Source organism: Eptesicus fuscus, chromosome 14, assembly GCF_027574615.1.
Source record: "Eptesicus fuscus isolate TK198812 chromosome 14, DD_ASM_mEF_20220401, whole genome shotgun sequence".
Classification (NCBI taxonomy): Eukaryota; Metazoa; Chordata; class Mammalia; order Chiroptera; family Vespertilionidae; genus Eptesicus; species Eptesicus fuscus.
This window is the reverse complement of record NC_072486.1, coordinates 13,166,894-13,186,209: the sequence shown is the minus strand read 5'-3', so window position 1 is coordinate 13,186,209 and position 19,316 is coordinate 13,166,894. Positions and strand designations below refer to the sequence as shown.

At 44.3% G+C, this 19,316-nt stretch overlaps 1 protein-coding gene across 4 annotated transcripts in view; it reads right to left on the bottom strand.

Annotated features, from left to right (window-relative positions):
- The window catches only part of IGF2BP3 (insulin like growth factor 2 mRNA binding protein 3), a 96,804-nt gene extending 77,854 nt beyond the window's left edge, over nt 1-18,950 (bottom strand). For all 4 annotated transcript variants that reach the window (XM_054726412.1, XM_054726414.1, XM_054726413.1 and 1 more), the window contains exons 1-2: nt 18,776-18,950; nt 17,513-17,573 (exon numbers count right to left, since the gene is read on the bottom strand). In XM_054726412.1, coding sequence (XP_054582387.1) covers nt 17,513-17,573; nt 18,776-18,950 — 236 coding nt within the window. The remainder of the gene's footprint in view (nt 1-17,512; nt 17,574-18,775) is intronic.
- Between the last annotated feature and the right edge of the window lie 366 nt (nt 18,951-19,316).

The window sequence follows — 19,316 nt, the reverse complement described above, 5'->3', positions numbered from 1 at the left end:
CCAAAAATAAGGATTGCAGCCTAAATTCCAAATACCAGAGACTGAAATCTTCAGTCTTCCCTAAAGGAACACCTTGATCTTGAACCTTTATTGTGTTGTTATTGTTGCTGTTGGTTTTTTTTCCCCATTTTTTTTTTAATTTCTTTATTGATTAAGGTGTCACATATTTGTCCCCATTTTTTTTTATTAAGGTATTATATGTGTACATATCTTACCACTGCCCCCCCTGCATCCCACTCCCATACATGCCCTCACCCCCCAGTGTTCTGCGTCCATTGGTTATGCTTATATGCATGCATACAAGTCCTTCGTTTGATCTCTTATCTCCCCCACCCCTCCCTAACCTTCCCGCTGTAATTTGACAGTCTTTTGATTACTGTGTTGTTTTGTACAGGGTATGCTCTGTACTCATTTGTTGTGGTTATAAAACAATTAGCAAAACAGCTTTAAAACAAAAAAAAAGGGAGAGAAACTTAAAATATAAAAGTAAACTACAATAAAGATTTTTAAGCCCTAGCTGGTTTGGTTCCATAAATAGAGCATCGGTCTGTGGACTGAAGGGTCCCGGGTTTGATTCCAGTCAAGGGCACATGCCTGGGTTGTGAGTTCAATCCCCAGTAGGAGGTGTGTGGGAGACAGCCAATCAATGATTCTCTCTCATCATTGATGTTGCTCTCTCTCTCTCTCTCCCTCTCCCTTCCTCTCTGAAATCAATAAAAATATTTTTTAAAGATTTAAAAAAAAAATTTTTTTAAACACAAAAAGTTGGGAGGGGGCAAACAATAACAGAATTAAATTTAGATTTAGAGCACTGAACTAGTTCCCGTTAATATAATGTTTATGCACGTGCTATTTATAAGGACTGCTCTGAAGTTTTCAGAGGTTGGGAGCATTTTTTGTTCTTTTTTTAATATTTGGTTAAGCACTGTAAAACACATTTCTTCTTTCCATATTGATGATGGGGTAAACCACATGCTGGAGTTTTCAGAAAAATTAGAATAACCTGTAACAAGTATTAATGATGAATCCTAGCATATTGTTAATATCCTTTTAATAACAAAGACATTTAAACAAGTTTTAATGTATTATCAATCCAAATATGGGTAAATATACTTTACTCCTAAATCAAGACTCCACTATTTAAATAGCTTTGAAATACTGTATTTCCACAACTTCCTTCCCTCTGGCTTCCAAAGCACCTTTAGAACTGCTTTTTAAAGCTTCAAAACAGTAAGGGGCATCACTGAGTAAGTAGTATTTTTTCTAAGAAATGTACATTCCCAGATGCTTGTATATGTGTATAAATCTTTCCCTTCCAAAACACAAGAAACTACACAATGACTGCATTTGGAGAGAGAGAAAAAGATCATTTTAATCATTTTTATGGTTTAAATTTTGCTATGTAACGACATATTTTTTTTAATCTTCCTTTTTAATTACCACAGAAAAAAACTAGTTCTGCTTAATTCCTGTGGGTGTTTTGTATACAGTATATTATCTCAAGAAGATAGTTTAAGATTCCATTTGATTTGTGTCAGTGTACACACCACTCGCCAAGAGATGTAAGATTAAACAGACACACTGAAGAAATGGGTTACAGTGTTCTACTAATTTCACACTTACTACACTTAGTGCATCAAAATGAAATAGACGGGGGGAAACGCCTGATCGTTGAGCTAAAATAAAGTTAGACTGGTATGGAAAAAACAGCCTATATGCGATTATCAATTATCAGTGATACGCATGCTAGACAACAGTTACTACACATTATCAAGCACAGAGCACAGTACCTGAATTTAAATGCAATGTGTCACATACATAAAGAATGACCTGATTTTCACCAGTTATAAAACATCACCAGAAGTGAGTCAAATAAATTAGATCTGTTGCACTTAGGCAGCTAAAGTCCGTTTCCAAGTGTACAACGCAGTGTAAACTTACAAAGATTTCTTCTCGTACTGTGGACATTACAGTATCATAATCATGTTGCCATCTGTGCTGAATCATGCCTACTGCTCACCACCGCCATGCTAGAATGCCTCTCATCTTAACCCTCACTTTGACAGAGCTACAAAATAATAGTAATATGGTATAATCTGTAAAATAAGAATCAGCGAGTCCACATCAACAGAAACAAAATAAACAGAGAAGAGAAAGCTCTTCCTTAGAGCAAAATTCCAACTAATCAATGTAGGAGAAATGACAGAAACAGCGAGTCACCCTCTCACAGCCACTACAGTTTCAGGTAAGAACCATCGATGAATGCATTGATTAGTGAAAGTGATGAGAAGTGGAGCTTTACACTGTTTCAAAGTAACCCTCAAAGACTCTTAATGCAAAGGAGAAAACAGGAACTTGACACTTAGGAAGCTAGTACATACCAGTTAACCAAATAACCAAGGTAACACCTTCACTATTAGAACAAATCCAACCTCTCTGGCCTCCTGATGTGGTGCACGGAGGACATCATCACTTCTGTGGTGTTCCACCAAAAATACATAACCTGATTCTAACCATGGAGAGACATCAGACCAACTCAGATGAGAGACATCCTACAAAATAACTAGTTTACACTCCTCAAACTCATGGAGGTCATGAAAGACAAACAAAAGACGAAGGTATTGTCCCAGATTAAGAGAATCACCACAACTCAATGCATGAGGTATGTTGGATTGGATCCAGGATCAGAAAAAGGACATTAGTGGGACAATAGGCAAAATCTGAATAACATCTATAGATTGAACACTAGGATATCAATCAATATCACTGGTTCCCCCTCATCTCTCCTCCATCCCCTTGGCTCCTCCTCCTCTTCCACTCCCTGTGTAGTCACTGTCCTATGTCCACATGTCTAACAGGCATCTCAACTCAACCTGGCCAAACTGAATGATCTTCCCCTTCCCCATCTTGCTGCTCCCATAATCTTGCTCGTCACAATTAGTTTGCTTTTGTGTATCCATTCATCACACACACTACCACCATTTCCCCCTCACTGCCCTGGTGCCATCACCACCATCACTGACTTGTGTAATCGTAATTTTCTCCTGACTGGTCTCCCTGATCCCACTCCACTCAACATGGTCTATTCTCAGCAGAGAGTTCCCCAAACTTCAACAGAATTGTCCTAGTACCCAATTCAAGTACAAAGAAGCAGGCAAAATTAATATAAAATTTGAAGTATGTTATATTCTCTTTTTGAACTAAGTCTTCAAAATCCAGTGTATTTTATACGAACACCACATCCGGATTCGGACCAGCCACATCTCAATTCCTTTGACAGCTCCGGGTGGCCAGTGGCTGCCCTCGTGGACAGCACAGTCCTAGACCCGAAGCTTTATGAGAGCAAGGTCTTGTCTTCCCAAGAACGAAGGCAATACCTTGGCATATAGTAAACACTCAAATGTGCTCAAATTAAAAGCTGCTAAGACCCAAGATTAGCAAAACAGAACCATTTGAAAAAGAAAACATACTAGCAAGCTACCCAGCCTTCTCATGCCAGAAAAAAATATATACAGAATGAAAAAGACGTGGTGAAATAACATGAAAGGAAATTGTCTTATAATTCTTAAAAGAAAAAATTATTGTCTAAGACAAGAAAAGTACCTCTCCTGTGATAGGAACAAATGTAGTTATTTTCTAACGTTAACCAACAATTACTACGAACAAGGAAAGCTAGCTGAAATATAGCAGAGGTAGGACTCCTCACGTGGCCATCCTTACAGACACAATGAGTCACCATAAGCAAGCTTCTAGCCTCAAAACATCTAGTCCTCAAGAGAAACGTCAATGGCGTCCTGAGATTCTAATTAGATCTCTAACATTTTAGAAACAACAGGAGATGCTGAAGGCTGTTCATTTCCTTAGGCAAGACCTCTAATCAACATGTACAGTGCACTTTGGTACCCAAATGACCATACTCACTTCAGGGTGCCCATGTGCGGTTAAGTGCTCCCTAATTATTAAACATTTTATCTTTCATACACCTAGATTCTTCCTTTGTGTTTAGTTTCTTTCCTTTTATTTCTCTTCCCACACCTGTTTTTCACAAACTGACTTGTGTAAAATTCCCTACTAACACTAATATGCCATGAAACTGCATAAAATCCTCACTTGTTCTTGCCATCTGTTGGGTTATGATGGAAAGACATATTCCCAGGAATACCTAATCCAACTAAGTGCAAAAAGCACATTAGTGTAAAGCAGCAATCGTCGATGTATATAGTATGTGGGCTCCTAGGGGTCCCTGAGACACTTTCCAAGAGGTCCAAGAAGTCAACATGATTTTTATACCCCTAAGTTGTTATTTGCCTTTTTCACTGTGTTGGCATTTGCACTGTTGGTGTAAAAGCAATAGTGGGTAAAATGAGGCACTTGAGCATAAATGAATCAAGGCACTAACACTAAGCTGTAGTAGCAATCATTGTATTCTTCACTTGCAGTAATATGTAATCCAACTTTCATTTTCAAATGCCCTAGATCAGTGGTCGGCAAACACATTAGTCAACAGAGCCAAATATCAACAGTACAACGAATGAAATTTCTTTTGAGAGCCAAGTTTTTTAAACTTAAACTATATAGGTAGGTACATTGTTATTAACTTAATTAGGGTACGTGGTATTTTGTGGAAGAGCCACACTCAAGGGGCCAAAGAGCCGCATGTGGCTTGCGAGCCGCGGTTTGCCGACCACTGCCCTAGAAGAAGCAGTAAAGAGTATTAACTTTCTTAAACAGCCCTTGAGCACACACACCTCGTTAATATCTACGTGAAGAAAAGGGCAGTGTGCAAGAAGCACTTCTGCTACCTATTGTGGCTGTCCGAAGAAAACGCACTGTGCTGTGCAGCTGTTTGAATTGCAAGATTGGACCCGCCCCCTTTTTCAGACACAGCACCATTTTCACATGAAAGAGCTAGAGACAGTGTGGTATTTAACCTTGAGTACCTGGTGGACATTTGCTCAAAAGAAAATAAAGTCAGCCAGCCACTTCTAGAAAACCTAACAGTATTTGTTGCCAATGACTAAATTTGAGCTTTTAAGTAAAAACCAGAATTTTGGCAAACTTGTCTACCACCATGAGCTTTGACAGTTTCCCAATACTTACGGATAAAAGAACCATTCAAAGCGCAAGAGAGACCAATGGATTTTAATGTAACAGAATACACAAAATCCACTGATATGATTTCAGATTCCACATTTCAAACTAACCCGTTGAAAAACTACCACCTGTCTAGTTTTGGTGTAAAAACAAAGAATATCTACAACTATCTAAGAAGACTATTCAAATAATTCTTTCCTTTTCTAATGATATGCTTGTGTGAGGCTGGATTTTCTTCAAATACTTCGACCAAAACAATGTATCACAACAGATTGAATGCACAATTACTTACGAGAACTCAGCTGTCTTTTAGGCCAAACAGTAAAGAAATTTCAAAAACTTAAAACAATTCCACTTTTCTGATTTTCGTTTTGGTTTAGAACGGGTGTTTTGTGTTTTTGTTTTTGTTTTGTTTTTCAAAAATCTCATGTTAGCACTAGCTGGTTTGGTTCAGCAGATAGAGCATCAGCCTGCGGACTGAAGGGTCCTGGGTTCGATTCCAGTCAAGGCACATGCCCAGGTTGCGGGCTCAAACTCCAGCAGGGTGTGTGCAGGAGGCAGCCGATCAATGATTCCCGCTCATCACTGATGTTTCTCTCTCTCTCTCTCCCTCTCCCTTCCTCTCTGAAATCAAATAAAAACCATTACAATAGGGTATAAAACCGATATCTTCCATTAGATCAATAAAATATATATTTAAAAAATATATGGTATATCTTCTTTGGATGGACACTTGTTATTTCCAATTTTCTATTTAAACAATACTGCAAAAAAAAAGTCTTTTGCCAATTTCTATTGCTTTATAACAGAAATTGCCAGAAGAAAAACCAGCCTAAAAATTAGAGATTGTTTAACATTACTTCCAAGTGCTTTTAAGGGCAAAGTGAAAGATGAAAAGGGGTTCTAGGTAGCTTCCTCCTTCAAAAATCTACTTTTAAAGGTTTTTTTAAATATATATTTTTATTTCTTTTTAGAGAGAGAGGGAGGGAGGTGGGAGGGAGAGAGAGAGAAGCATCAGCTGCCTCCTGCATGACCAAGCCCAAACACCCTGGACACGTGCCGTGACGGGGAATCGAACCAGTGACCTCTCAGTGCATGGGACGATGCTCAACCAACTGAGCCACACCAGCCAGAGCCAAAAATCTACCTTCTGAAGCTCAAAAATGTGTAACTGCAAAATGTCCCAGACAGTCAAACTAAGGCTGGGGATCCCCTTTGCTTGGAAAGGAGACCATGTGAGAGTTCCAGGTTACCTGTAACCTGTTAAAATGGAGTGAGTGATGTAATAAAACCTACAAGTGTATCTGTGTGTACTATGGACTACTACCCAGAGATCTTCTTACGAAGTCCCGTGTGGTGATTTGGAGCTTTTACCATATTGCTGATTCAAACGATGCTCCAGACTGCACAAAACCACGGGGACAGAGCTGTTTTCTATGATACTAGAAGGCTATTCACACTGAGTTCTAACAGATACCGCCAATAATAGGCATGCCAAGAAGTCTTTGACAATTTACTCTCTAGCTGTCTGAGTGTCCATTCCTTCACATTCTTGCCAACACCAGACAGTACCAACTTTATTCACTTTTCCCAATTGGCATTTTTCTAATAACTAGTAAGACTGAGTATCTTTTCCTAAGTAGATTGGCTTTTAAGATATCCCCTTTGAACTGCCACTTCTTACCGCTTGAACATTTTTATACTATAGTGTCCACCTCTGTCTGTACTAAACAGGAATTCTTTATCTCCTCATCCTTTTTTTAACAGTATGATCTCTCTTAAGATAATTTCAAAACTAGACCCGTTTTAAGGATCCTAAGACCTACACATCTAAACATAAAGTACAAGTTCTTAACTGACAACACATAACCTTATTCCACAAGCAAATGTGAAACATTCCTATGTACCTGTGCATATGAGACAAACCATGGGCTTATATAGGAATAGATATACTTACCTCTTATTTCTAATTGCCACACATAAACACACAAGCTCATTAATCTGAGACAATACCTACAGGTACCAGATACTTCCAGAAGTCCTTTCCAAACATGATCATTTAGCTCTCAACAACCTTGTGCAGGTTTTATGGCCCCTATTTATAGATCAACTGAGAGGCTCGGAGAGTTGAACCAGTTTGCCCAGGACCAAGGAGCTGAGCAACTGAGGTCTAGGATTCCCGGCAAGATGCCACTGGCCCTCCCTGCCCTGTCCTGCACGCACGGCTGCCCCTAGTTCTGCTGTTAACAGTGTGTGCACACAGACGAGTCTGCCTCGTTTTCTCCTAAGGTTCGTTACTTCATTTGAGAGGCATAATACAAATCAAGTAACACCAGGTGAACCCCTTTAATCATCACTACCGATGACTTCTTGTCACAGCTGACCTTAAAAAACAACCAGGCTCAGTCAGCCTTGACGCAGGGTTCCTTAGTCCTCTCACAGCTCACCCTCACTACCCTGCCGGAGAGTATCCTGGGACAGCTCTATACCCCATAGGATGCTTTTGGGGCACAGCGGTTCCCATGAAGCACTTAAGAGGTACAAGCAGTTCAACGATCTCTGGTGAGCAGGCCCCAAAATTAACATAGGCATGAAGTCTTGCATGATAATCCCAAATAACCATCTGCTAAATTAAACAGACTGAACCCCTCAAGTTAAGCACATGAAGAATCAGAATAATGCAGTCCCTCCTCAAGTACACAGGCTGCTCTTGCCGTTGCCCCTCTAGGCTCAGCTTCAACCACTACCCTCTCACAGTTGAGCCTCTCTAATCCCAAACAGCTTAGAGTTCCCCCGCACACACCAGGATATTTCACACTTACATGCCTTCCTCCTGCTGTCCCTTCTGCCTTTTCCATCCCCAATGCACACGGTTAGCCTGTATGCCTGCACATCCCTCTCTGAACCTCTCCCTGCTGGCTTACCAACACTCACCTCAGCCTGATGCCCCTTCTGTGTTCTGGGGCATAACAGGTACCCCAAGCCACATTTGCAATTTCTCTTTACCTGCAGAGATATTAATCCACCTTTAGGATCACTGCAACACAGTGAGGGATTGAGACAGAACAAAGTGAAAGCCACCACACCCCACATACTTCTTCAAAGCAAGTATCTAATTCTTGTAGCTCCTGAAACCTAGACAGGATGGATCAGAGGCACAAATATCCAATCTATGCTTGCTAAACTAAAAATTATATAAGCCACAGGGAATGAAACTTGAAAAATGCAGAAATGGGTAAATTAGCACTCCCTAAAACAGGGGTCCTCAAACTTTTTAAACAGGGAGCCAGTTCACTGTCCCTCAGACCGCTGGAGGGCCGGACTATAGTTTAAAAAAAACTATGAACAAATTCCTATGCACACTGCACATACCGTACTTTCCGGCGTATAAGACGACTGGGCGTATAAGATTTTCCTGGGTTAAAAAGTCATTTTATACACCGGAAAATACTGTATATTGGACTATATTAATGCGATTAGATAAATTGAATTAGATATATTGGACTACCGTATTTTCCGGCATATGAGACGACTTTTTAACCCAGGAAAATCTTATATGCCCAGTCGTCTTATACGCAGGAAAATACGGTATCTTATTTTGAAGTAAAAAAACAAAACTGGCAAAAACACCCGCATGTGGCCCTCGGGCCGGCCGTAGTTTGAGGACACCTGCCCTAAAATATGGAAATGAGGATTTTCAACCATACTTATCTCTCCAAAGAAAAGGCAAGGGCTTCTTTATTTTGGCAAGAACAGCTGACTTTTTAAAAACTGACATTTGAGGACCACTGGGGAGACTGCAATCACTTCTCAGTTTTAACATCACCACCTCTTAATTACACTCTCCATTCATCATCTGCCCAGCTAGAGTGGCAAGCTGAGCAGTATTTTGTTTTGGAAACTAATTTTTAATCAAATTTAACCTCAAAGTATGATTTAGTAAAGTTTCCAGTGCAAGAAAATACTATTAGTTTCTGAGGTAAGATCCCAAATTCAAGGTGCCTTATAAAAATATATAACCAAGAGTCCATTACATACACATAAATATCCTGGACTGAAATTACTATGAAAAGAACAAATTGTTACACACCTCAGCTGAACAATGCAACTATTAAATTGTTGTGCCTACGCTGAAGAGTCTTCAGGATACCTAATTTAGTACAAGCACTAATTATATAAACAGAATGATTCCATTATTAAATTAAAAAGGGTTTGTGGATACATGCAAAGAAGAATTTATGGAAAATAATACACCCAGGTATCAGCTGTAAGACCAAGAAATACATGGGCATAGGGAGGATTGTAAAACAAGTATGTTCACATTTTACTTCATGTGGTTTGAATTAATTTGAATGTAAACATATGTAAGAACTTAAGCTGTTTACCCTCTATTGTATCTAGGTTATACCTTACTTAAAAAAAAATTTATACATGCTCAGTGAAAATAAAGATTTCTACCTATATCAGTCCACATCCCAAATCAGAACAAAGATTTTCCATATTTCTGTTACCACCAAATGTAATCTACTTCCAGCCTTTGCACTCCAATCTCAAGGGGGAAAATACAACAGCTGCCACTGGAGTGGCTACTGAGTGATAATGTACTGATGCGTTACCTACCTTGTGCCCAGGAACCTGAGACATCGTTTCCATTCTAATCTACTCACACCGCGATTTCGTTGTCCTTACACAACACCATGCGTTCAGTAAGTGGAACTGGGATTCAAACGCAGATCTAAGACCTCATGTCCCACCTTCTTCTGGCTGTACCTTTCCGTTCAACAAGGGCACATGAGGCAAGCATCGGGGGCTCCTAATCAAAGTGGTTTCTCCTTCCCACTCTCTCCTAATCCTTAACAATATTCCACATTTGAGAGACTTCACCCAACCAGCAGGGCTCAGAACCAGGAGGATATGGTTTGATTCCCAGTCAGGGCACAAGCCTGGGTCACAGGCTCAATCCCCAGTAGGGGGCGTGCAGGAGGCAGCCCATCAATGCTTCTCTCTCATCATTGTTTCTAACTCTCTCTCACTCTCCCTTCCTCTTTGAAATCAATAAAATAGATATATGATTAAAAGAGACGTTCTCCTGCAAGCCAGGATCCTACTACTTTGGAAGCAAGCTGGGACAACCAGGCACCACAGTCTCCACTCCGGATACTGCTAACTCTTGTTATCTCCAACACATCACCTGCCGGAGATAAAGCCTTGGCATCTGCCTCCTGATGCCCTCTTCACTTCTCTCCCATCTCCTTATCCCCTCCAATATTTCTGCAATTCATCTATATTAAGATGAAGCCACTAAAAATTACCTTAAAGGAAAAAGTAGTCTCATTTTCTGTCTTAAGACAAGATGTCCAGATACTTTATAGTAAGTCCCAGATTTCAGACTACCTGCACCTGTCTTTTTCCTTGAGGAAGACAATAAATCAACCCTTCAAAGAAGCCAAACAAGATCTTTTTTCTTTGGAGAAAGCAAGAAACAGGACATCTCTGCTCTGACTTGCCATCGCAAACATGATCGGGCTGCTTGTGTAAGCTACTGTGAGGACTCGGCAACTTCACTGGGAGGCATGAAGGCAGGGCCGAGTCGTGGACCTGAAAACGGGTAACACCAACCACCTACAGCGCTGTGGGAAGCCACTTCTTCTCCCAGGGCTTAAAGGAGAATCCTCCAGTTCAGCAACTAATACCACTAAAAACTTCCACTGTGCTACCCCGTTTTTATTAGCTTTCCTTTTTTAAATTAGTAGGTGTTTAACATATTCTGAAAGTAGTACTCTACTGATCAAAGGACTTGCATAGACACAAACAGTCTGTATAAAAGACTTATTCTGCCTCCAAATCAACTTCTCTAACACATCACCTAGTTTTAGTGACTATTGTGGCAAAAGACAGAATTCATAATTGGAAGACACGGTTACTTTATCAAGAACCAGATTTTTAAATATACAAAAATGAGGAAACTTGGGGTACTCACAAAAGGTTTCTTGTTTTTCTTATAGCTAGCACTTTACGAATAAAATGAAAGGAATGCTTTACTTATTCCAAGATCCTAAAATAAAGTGGTTAAAGTATTTTAAACTTAGCCTGTGATGTCCCTAAGTGTTTTGGCCAATAGTTTCAACCTTGGCTTGTCAAACCTTCAAGTATACAGACAACCACATGGAGGCAGTGAACTTGGTCTCCACTCTTTTAAGACCTAAGACAGATTCAGAGGATTCTCCGCATGTACATTAATAGAAAGCAGAATGACTCGTCCGTAAGAAAGTAGAATCACAGCTACCAGAAGCAGAGACAGATGCCAGAGGGTAGGTTCACTGTCACAAACAAGTCTTGTCCATTCAACAGGAGGACCTGGCCCAGCTGGCATGGCTCAGTGGTTGAGCATCGACCTATGAACCAGGAGGTTGCGGAATCGGGAGGTTCCGGGAATCAGTCAGGGTACATGCCCAGGTTTCCGGCTCAACAGCCAGTGTGGAGCCTGCGGGAGGCAGTGGATCAATGATTCTCTCTCATCATTGATGTTTCTATCCCTCTCTCTCCCTCTCCCTTCCTCTCTGAAATCAATCAAATATATATATATTATATATTTATTTTTTTTTTTTTTTTTTTTTAAGGTAGAGTCTAGCCCTGACCGAGTGGCTCAGTTGAATCATCCCGTGCACCGAAAGGTTGTGGTTCAATTCACAGTCAGAGCACATACCCAAGTTGTAGGTTTGATCCCCAGTTGAAGTGAGTATGGGAGGCAATGGATTGGTATTTCTTACATCAATGTTTCTCTCTCCCCCAACCCCTTCTCCTCTCTAAAAAATCAATGAAAACATATCCTCAGGTCAGAATTTAAAAAGAAAAAAAAAGAGGTAGAGTCTATGTCCATATCCCCCTTGACTCAGTGCTGGCCTTGTGACTTGCCTTCATCAGTAGAATGGGATAGATATACTAGTGTGCCAATTCTGGGCCATCCCTTTGAGAGGCCTCGCAGCTGCTGCTTTCACTTGGGGAAGCCAGCTCCAGTCCACCACCAAGTGATGAGATACCATGTGGAGAAGGTCAGGAGGCCAAGCAGATGAGTGAAGCTTTCTTGAACCTTTTCACCCAGCTTACTAACTAACCCAAAACGACACCCAGTGGAACAGAACCAGCCACCGAACAGACCCACAGGGTCATGAGGACGAAGAACTCGTTGTTTTGAGCTGCTATTTTGTGGTGGTTTGTTATGAATCAACTTCCTAAACCAGTGGTCAGCAAACTCATTAGTCAACAGAGCCAAATACCAACAGTACAACGGTTGAAATTTCTTTTGAGAGCCAAATTTTTTAAACTTAAACTTCTTCTAACGCCACTTCTTCAAAATAGACTCGCCCAGGCCGTGGTATTTTGTGGAAGAGCCACACTCAAGGGGCCAAAGAGTCGCATGTGGCTCTCGAGCCGCAGTTTGCCGACCACGGTCCTAAACAATTAAGTGACAGAATGCCAGGTATTCTGAGGATTTATGCCTCTTTCAGCTTATAGTTCATTTAGAGTCCTCAAAGAAGAGTTCTATAATAATTTCAGACAATTTCCTAATCAAGTTAAATGGTCTCAGGATAATTTTCTAAAATACATAATTGGTATACTAAGTGTTCCCCTTCAGGGCAACAAAATCCACATAGTACATTAAAATTTATAACTGTTTATTTACCAATACTGAGCACTTGCCAAACAGTGAGTTAAGAGCATGAGAAATTATACCCTCAATTTTAAGAGCCCTGAAAACTATGTTTGCAACCAGCTTTCAAGCAAAACCCTGGCAGTCCAAGCCAACTTTTTAAACATCAGATTTATGGGGCAGAAATCCTAACAAAAAATGCCAAGCCTACCCGTTGGTCACTGCTACCACACTGCCACCTCCTGTCTTATGACTCCAGAAGTTTGAATCAGAGGCAAGAGTCGATAAAAGAAACTCAGCTAAGAATAGCACAGCCTCTCCCTCTTCTCAGACCAAACCAACCCGGAGTTATTCAATGGATAATTCATACCGTTCCGAAGCGTTACTGCTAGAAAAGTCTTAATGCTGCTGAAGACGATTACAATGGAGTTGCTTTAAGTATATGTATCAAGGTGGATCAACAGCTTCACTTTCATATAAAATGCCAGATCTGTAAGATAACTGCAGTGATGTGGCTCATAAAAGAATTTCAAAGTATGGCCCAGATCATTTCCCTCTTGCTGACTGAGTGAAAGAGGTGCCCGTGCAAAAGCAACTGAGCTACCACCAGGTTACAGACAAATAAATACAAGTCAAGTTTCTTAGAGGGGAAACCTCGGAGCTCTGTAATTCCAGAAGATATGTTTAAGTCTTAGCTGGGAATTCATTTATTTCCAGCAAAACGAAATATGCCCCTTGTTAGTTTATTAATGACATTTGGCAGGAACAGATCATGTAAGTGATCACACAAGTCCAAAGGAGAGTCACAAACACAAACCAAGATTCTCAATTCCCACTGGCTCCAGGCACATGTCATGCTTCCCTTACATCTTCCTGGTTACTGTGGACAGCCACGCACAGCACTTTAACATTTACTTTTTTGTATAAATTCTAATAAGGCCAAAGTACAAAATCTTTTAAACGCTTCCAAACTGTATTGAGAAAACAGGTTGATATCAAGAAAAATCTCTTGGGCTACCACCACTTAAGCAGCCATGCATTACTGATCTTAAACGGAGCACTCCAAAGATAACCCTGCTTACGATTCTTTACCAAAAGTTTCCTAACATTCTCCGCATGTGTGAGAAACCTCCCTGATTCACAAGCTTCACCTGTACCATTCTGCTAAGCAAGGAGCACCATAGCATCCACACCTATGTTTAAATGGTCGGCATTAAAAGCAGCTTTTGTTGTCCTGAAACAACAGGGTCATAAGCCCTGGCTAGTGGGCACACGGCTGGTCACAGCATCAACCTATTCTATACTGAACAGCTATTAAAGTGAAGCACTAGCTTTTAAATAGCCAGTTAAAGTAAGATAATTTTTTATACATGCTGTCTATCCAATTTACATGTTAAGCACTAGATTCTAAAATGCAAATGAGTTGTTCATTTATTTTTAAGAAAACAAAACAAAAAAGAGATTTGAGCTTAGGCACCACAGTCTGTCTTAACCAATTCTGCCTGAAAATATATATATATATATATATATTAACACTATAATATCCTACTATTTTTGCTCCTTTGTTCAAATAGATATTTGGTTACATATTCTGATCAATATATCCTAACAGTCAAACCATGAGGGCGTTGAAGCTATAAAAGTCTGAAAATATTAAAAATTTTTCATAATTTAAAATAGTAATGAAAAAATGAAGTAAAACCACCACCCTCTCAGTTCTCCAGTGTCAGCGACTTTCCTGGTCTCTCTCCCATGCCAAATAGCCCACAATATAACAACAAAAAAATCAGTGCTATTTACATAGGGGCACATACAAGGTCCCACAAAGATACCAGTGACTCTCCCCAACCAAACTCAGCTACTCTTCCAAAGTCCCAACAATTTTCACACCCACCCTTAACTCAAACTTTACCCCCAAGTGGGAGGGGGGTTGGTTAAGCTTATGCCTCAGAGTGAAGCCAAGTCTTCATGTGTTGTATCTTTTACAGAAAGTGCAACACTATCACCAATATTCAGTGCAATCCTCTCTTCATTCTGGATGGAGGGAACCTCAAGCTCTGTGAAGTGCTGCTATAATCTTCCCCAATGGAGGGGTATCTGAATGCAGATAAGCAACATTCCTTCCACATTCCCTTGAGACTTCGGTAATCAGGAGCTAAGCTTGGTCTGAACCAAATTCAACAATACCCCTTCCTGAAAGGGTCCCCGCCCAGCTCTGCTCCCAGTCAGAGTTAGGCCAGGCTGCCAAGCATCAAATCACTTGCTAGGCCTGCTCCCCTGTTTTAGTCGCTGCAAGCCCATTCATCCATCTCAGAGTGCTGCCATAAGCATTCTTCAGCACAGAGCTCCCAACATGCCTTGCACAGCAGGTATAAAGGTCACTGCAGCATATGTGGGTGTGCCTGCCTCAGATGCCTACATGATGATGGGATGGAATGCAATGACTGCTAAGCACAAAGAACTCCACCCAGAAGTCCAGCAGGCTCACTTGGCAAGGATTGGTCTGTGGCATTCAACTCTCTGTCACCAGTACCACCTCTTGACCTCCTGTAGGTGCTGGGCATGTGGTTCACCAGGTTCCTTCTTCTGCCCTCTCCAAAGCCCATTCAGATAAGGGAAACTGCATCACAGCTCCAAGGTTCCGTTAAAATAAAATTGTAATATGAATTTCCAGAACATTTCTCTAAGAAAATTCTAAAAAAGAAAGCTCTACTTTTGTTTTTAGCCATTTCAATATAAGCAAAGGAGTTACTTGATTATTCTCTGAGTAAAAAGTTGTCTCCAGTACAGTCCTATTTATTTTGCTAGTAAGATAGTATCATTTAAAGTCCTGAGCATTTTAATTTAATCTACATTGTTCATAAAATGAAGCTTCCACTGATAAATACTTGCTGCCACTAGTAACATTATACCTTATGTGCTTTCCTAAAGAGGAACCTGCTCATTATAAAGTAACAACTAAGTTGTTTTTAGGTTGAGCAAAGCCTTTATGAATAAGAGAGGCAGTTCTTACCAGATGTTTTAAGTTTAATTCCCTACACATGGGGAGAAATTAACACCAGGTTGGAGAGGAAAATCAGCAGAGTAAGACAAAGTAACTGGCATTTGCGTTAAGGTCAATGAATTGTATCTGAGAAACACAAGACACATAATGTTTACATTTAGGAACTCTCAAATGTTAAAATGCCAATCCTTCAACAGAACCATTGCTTTTTTTAATTTATTCGATATTTAGAGAACATTAAGACACACTGGCTAAACACAAAACCAATTAGAATTTGCAGAAATGTGCTTCCATTCTCCCCCTCCCCGCAGGTAAACAATTCAGACTATGCCTTTAAACTTTTTAAGGAGATATGACTTCATGCAGAATTTTTCAATTCCTATGAAACTGAGATCAGTTTAGATACTTTCCAGTATACATTCTATTGTTTCAGTAAAACTTTTTTACAGAATTACATTCTATTATATGAAATTATCTGACCCCCTACGGAAATTCCCAACTAGAACTAAATCTACCCAATCACACGTATCTCTTTTCAACTATCCTAATGAAAATTAAGTACATGAACAAGAGAAATCCACAAAAATCCAAACCAACTTGCTAACAAAAACACGATTTGTGAAAATGCTTTACCTGGAAGAGAACTCAATCTAGAAACAGGCACACAGTGACGTTGTACGTAGCGCTCTCTGCACAGCAACAGGGAAGTACACAGCAAACCCCTCCTGCCCTCTAGCACCCGCACTATCGCCAATGCCTAACCAGACACAAACAGTCCGTTTAACTAACTTCCAGGTTATAGCTTGGCCGGTGGGGAGTGGGGCGACGGGAGGGGAAAGCGCACAAACCCTAACCCCACCCTGTGAAACCCAGGAAGGCACACGTAGGCCAGCCCCAGCACCTTTTTGGAGTTCCAGAGCGGCGACATTGGCCTGCTCTTGAGAAAGGAGCCATTTCGTTTCTCCAGAACACTCCAGAAGTGAAAACACAGCCTCCCGACATTCCCTCAAGTGACACACAACACATGCTCTCCCAAAAGCGCAATCCCCTTGCTGCAGCGGCCCAAATCTTGGGTCTTCATGACCTCTTGGCGGTTACTTATAAGCAAAAAATTCCCAACTAGAATTTTTTAAAAGGGGCGGGGGGTTGGGGGGGGAGAAGCAGGAGACAAAGGCGGGTTCGCAGAAACCTGTGTCCTCCCGGAGGGACCGAAAGGCGCCTCTGGGCAGGAGAAGGCCAGGCGTCCGTTCACTCACGTGCTCCAATCCCGGCCGGCCAGCTAACAGGGTAGCAGGCAGTTTCTCTCCTCCCAGGCTGGCAGCCACAACGCGGAGCAGAAAAGGAAAGGCACGCCACACCCACGGGTGTCCGCAGCTGCTTTTGCCCATCCCGTACTCAGGAGGAGGAGGGGGCGGGGGGTCGCCCATGGCTTCCTAAGTCCTACAGAGTCCCCAGAACTGCCCGCAGCGGCCGGTTTCCTGACGGAGCAGCTTGAACTCCTCTTCTGGGGAGTCCTCCGTTGTGAGTCACCTCCACACCAGTGACCCCGAGTGCCGGGGACCACCCGCGAGCTCTCCCTCCCCACAGCAGCACCCACGCGCGCACACCTGCCGCACACTTAACGCACCCGCCCAGCCGCGGGCCACGCGGCGAGCAGCCCAATCCACATCAGAGGAAGAGCCTTCAGCTGTGCGGACGGTCCGGCCGTCCCCCCAGTAACGGGGGGAGGACAGAACCCCCGAGAACACACCCAGCAAGCTCACCTTTGCCTTTTGGGGACCGAGTGCTCGACTTCCAGGAGTTTTCCGTGCAGCTCCACTTTACCTGCGGACAAGAGGTGGGAGGCGGTTGGCGGGGTGCAGCGGCTCTCCCAGCCCCAAGGCCCCTCAGCGGCGGCGGCCCCGGGGGCCCCCTGAGACCCCGCACGGCCCCCGGAGACCCCGCACGGCCCCCGGGCGCGGCTCCAGGCCCAGAGGGAAGCCGCGCACCGCGCGAGGGGAACGCGGTCACTTCCAGACGGGAGGGGAGGCGCGTCCACGGGTCACACTCTTCCCCCCCCCCCGCGGGCCTCTCCCGCCCACCTGCGGGGGCCACCCAACCCCACGACCCTCGCGGGACCGCCGCGGCCCCTCCGCCCACCCCTCCCGACACTCCCGTGAGACCCACCCGGGGAGGGGGCGCCGGGGCTCAGGCCCGGGCCCGCGCGGAGCAGGGAGTGGCGGGAAGGGCCGGAGGGCCGCGGGGAGGGCGCAGGGAGGACACGCGCCGGCGGTGCAGCCCGGCCCGGGACGGCGCGGGCTCCCGGAGCGGCCAGGGCAGCCTTCCTTGGGGCGCTCCCGCCCGCGCCCCGCGCGCCCCGCCAACCCGGCGGCCGCAGGTCCCTCCTGGGCGACCCCCGCCCGCCCGCCCGCCCACCCGCCCACCTGCCCGTCGGGCTCGTGGGACGCCAGGAGGTGGACCCGGGGACCCCGGTCACACTCGCCGCCTGCGCAGGGCCGCCGCGCGGGGCACCAGCCCCGGCCTCGCTCCGCGGCGGGGTCGGGGCCACGCCGCGTTCTCCCGTTGGGGTCCCGGAGAGAACCCAACGCCCCAAGTCAGGAGGAGAGGAAGAAGGAAGCGAGGCGGGGGCAGCCGGCGTGCGGGAGCCTGGAGCACGCGCCGGGCCGGGCGGGGCGCGGAGAGCGCGCTGGCCCCGCGCGGGCGGGCGGGCGCCCCTCCCCCGGCCCCTCGCCCCGCTCCGCTCCGCCGCGGTCCCCCGGCCCCTTCGGAGCCCGCGCCCGGGCTTTCTGACAGCGCGACCGCCCTGAGCCCGCAGAGCCCGGCGGGGGGAGGGGGGGCGGGTCGGAGTCCAAGCTGGGGAAGCACCGGGGACCCCACGCGTGTGGGCCCCTCTCCCCGCCCGGGTCCGGGCCGCGGCCCCTCTCCCCGCCTCGCGCGGGCCTGGGCCCTGTGTGCACGAGCCGGTGGCCGGCCGCGCGGGCCTGGCTCCGGGCTCCGGGCTCCGGGCTCCGGGCGGCCGGGCCCACCTGAGAGCGCCTCGATGGCCTTGAGGGCCCAGCTCTCGTCCGGACAGTCCACGAAGGCGTAGCCGGTCTTGACCAGGAAGGCGCCGGCCGCCGGGATCTTGTTGTCCTTGAAGATACTTTCCAGGTCCGAGGGCGCGGCGTGCTCGCTGAGGTTCCCGATATACAGTTTGTTCATCGTGAAGAGTGGTTGTTTTTTTCAAAAAAAATAAAAAATAAAATGGTGAGAAAAAGGAAAAATGAAAACCACCCCCAGGGATGGCTCGCTCCGGCGGGTTTTGTTCCCCCTCGTCTTCTCGCCGTGAAAACACACACACACACACAGTTAGGAGCCCGGGACCAGGACGGGGAGAGGAAAATCCGATCCGAAGGTTGTTTTTCCTCTTCTGGGTATTAAAAAAAAAAAAAAAAAAAAGGCGAAAAGAGAAAGCCTTCCTGCAGCCCAAACGCATCAACGAGTCTTCCGAAGTCGGGGGAGGAGGCGGGCCTAGCGCGGAGGAGGCGGAGGGAGGAGGAGGAGGAGGGGAAACTACTTTTTGTCTCT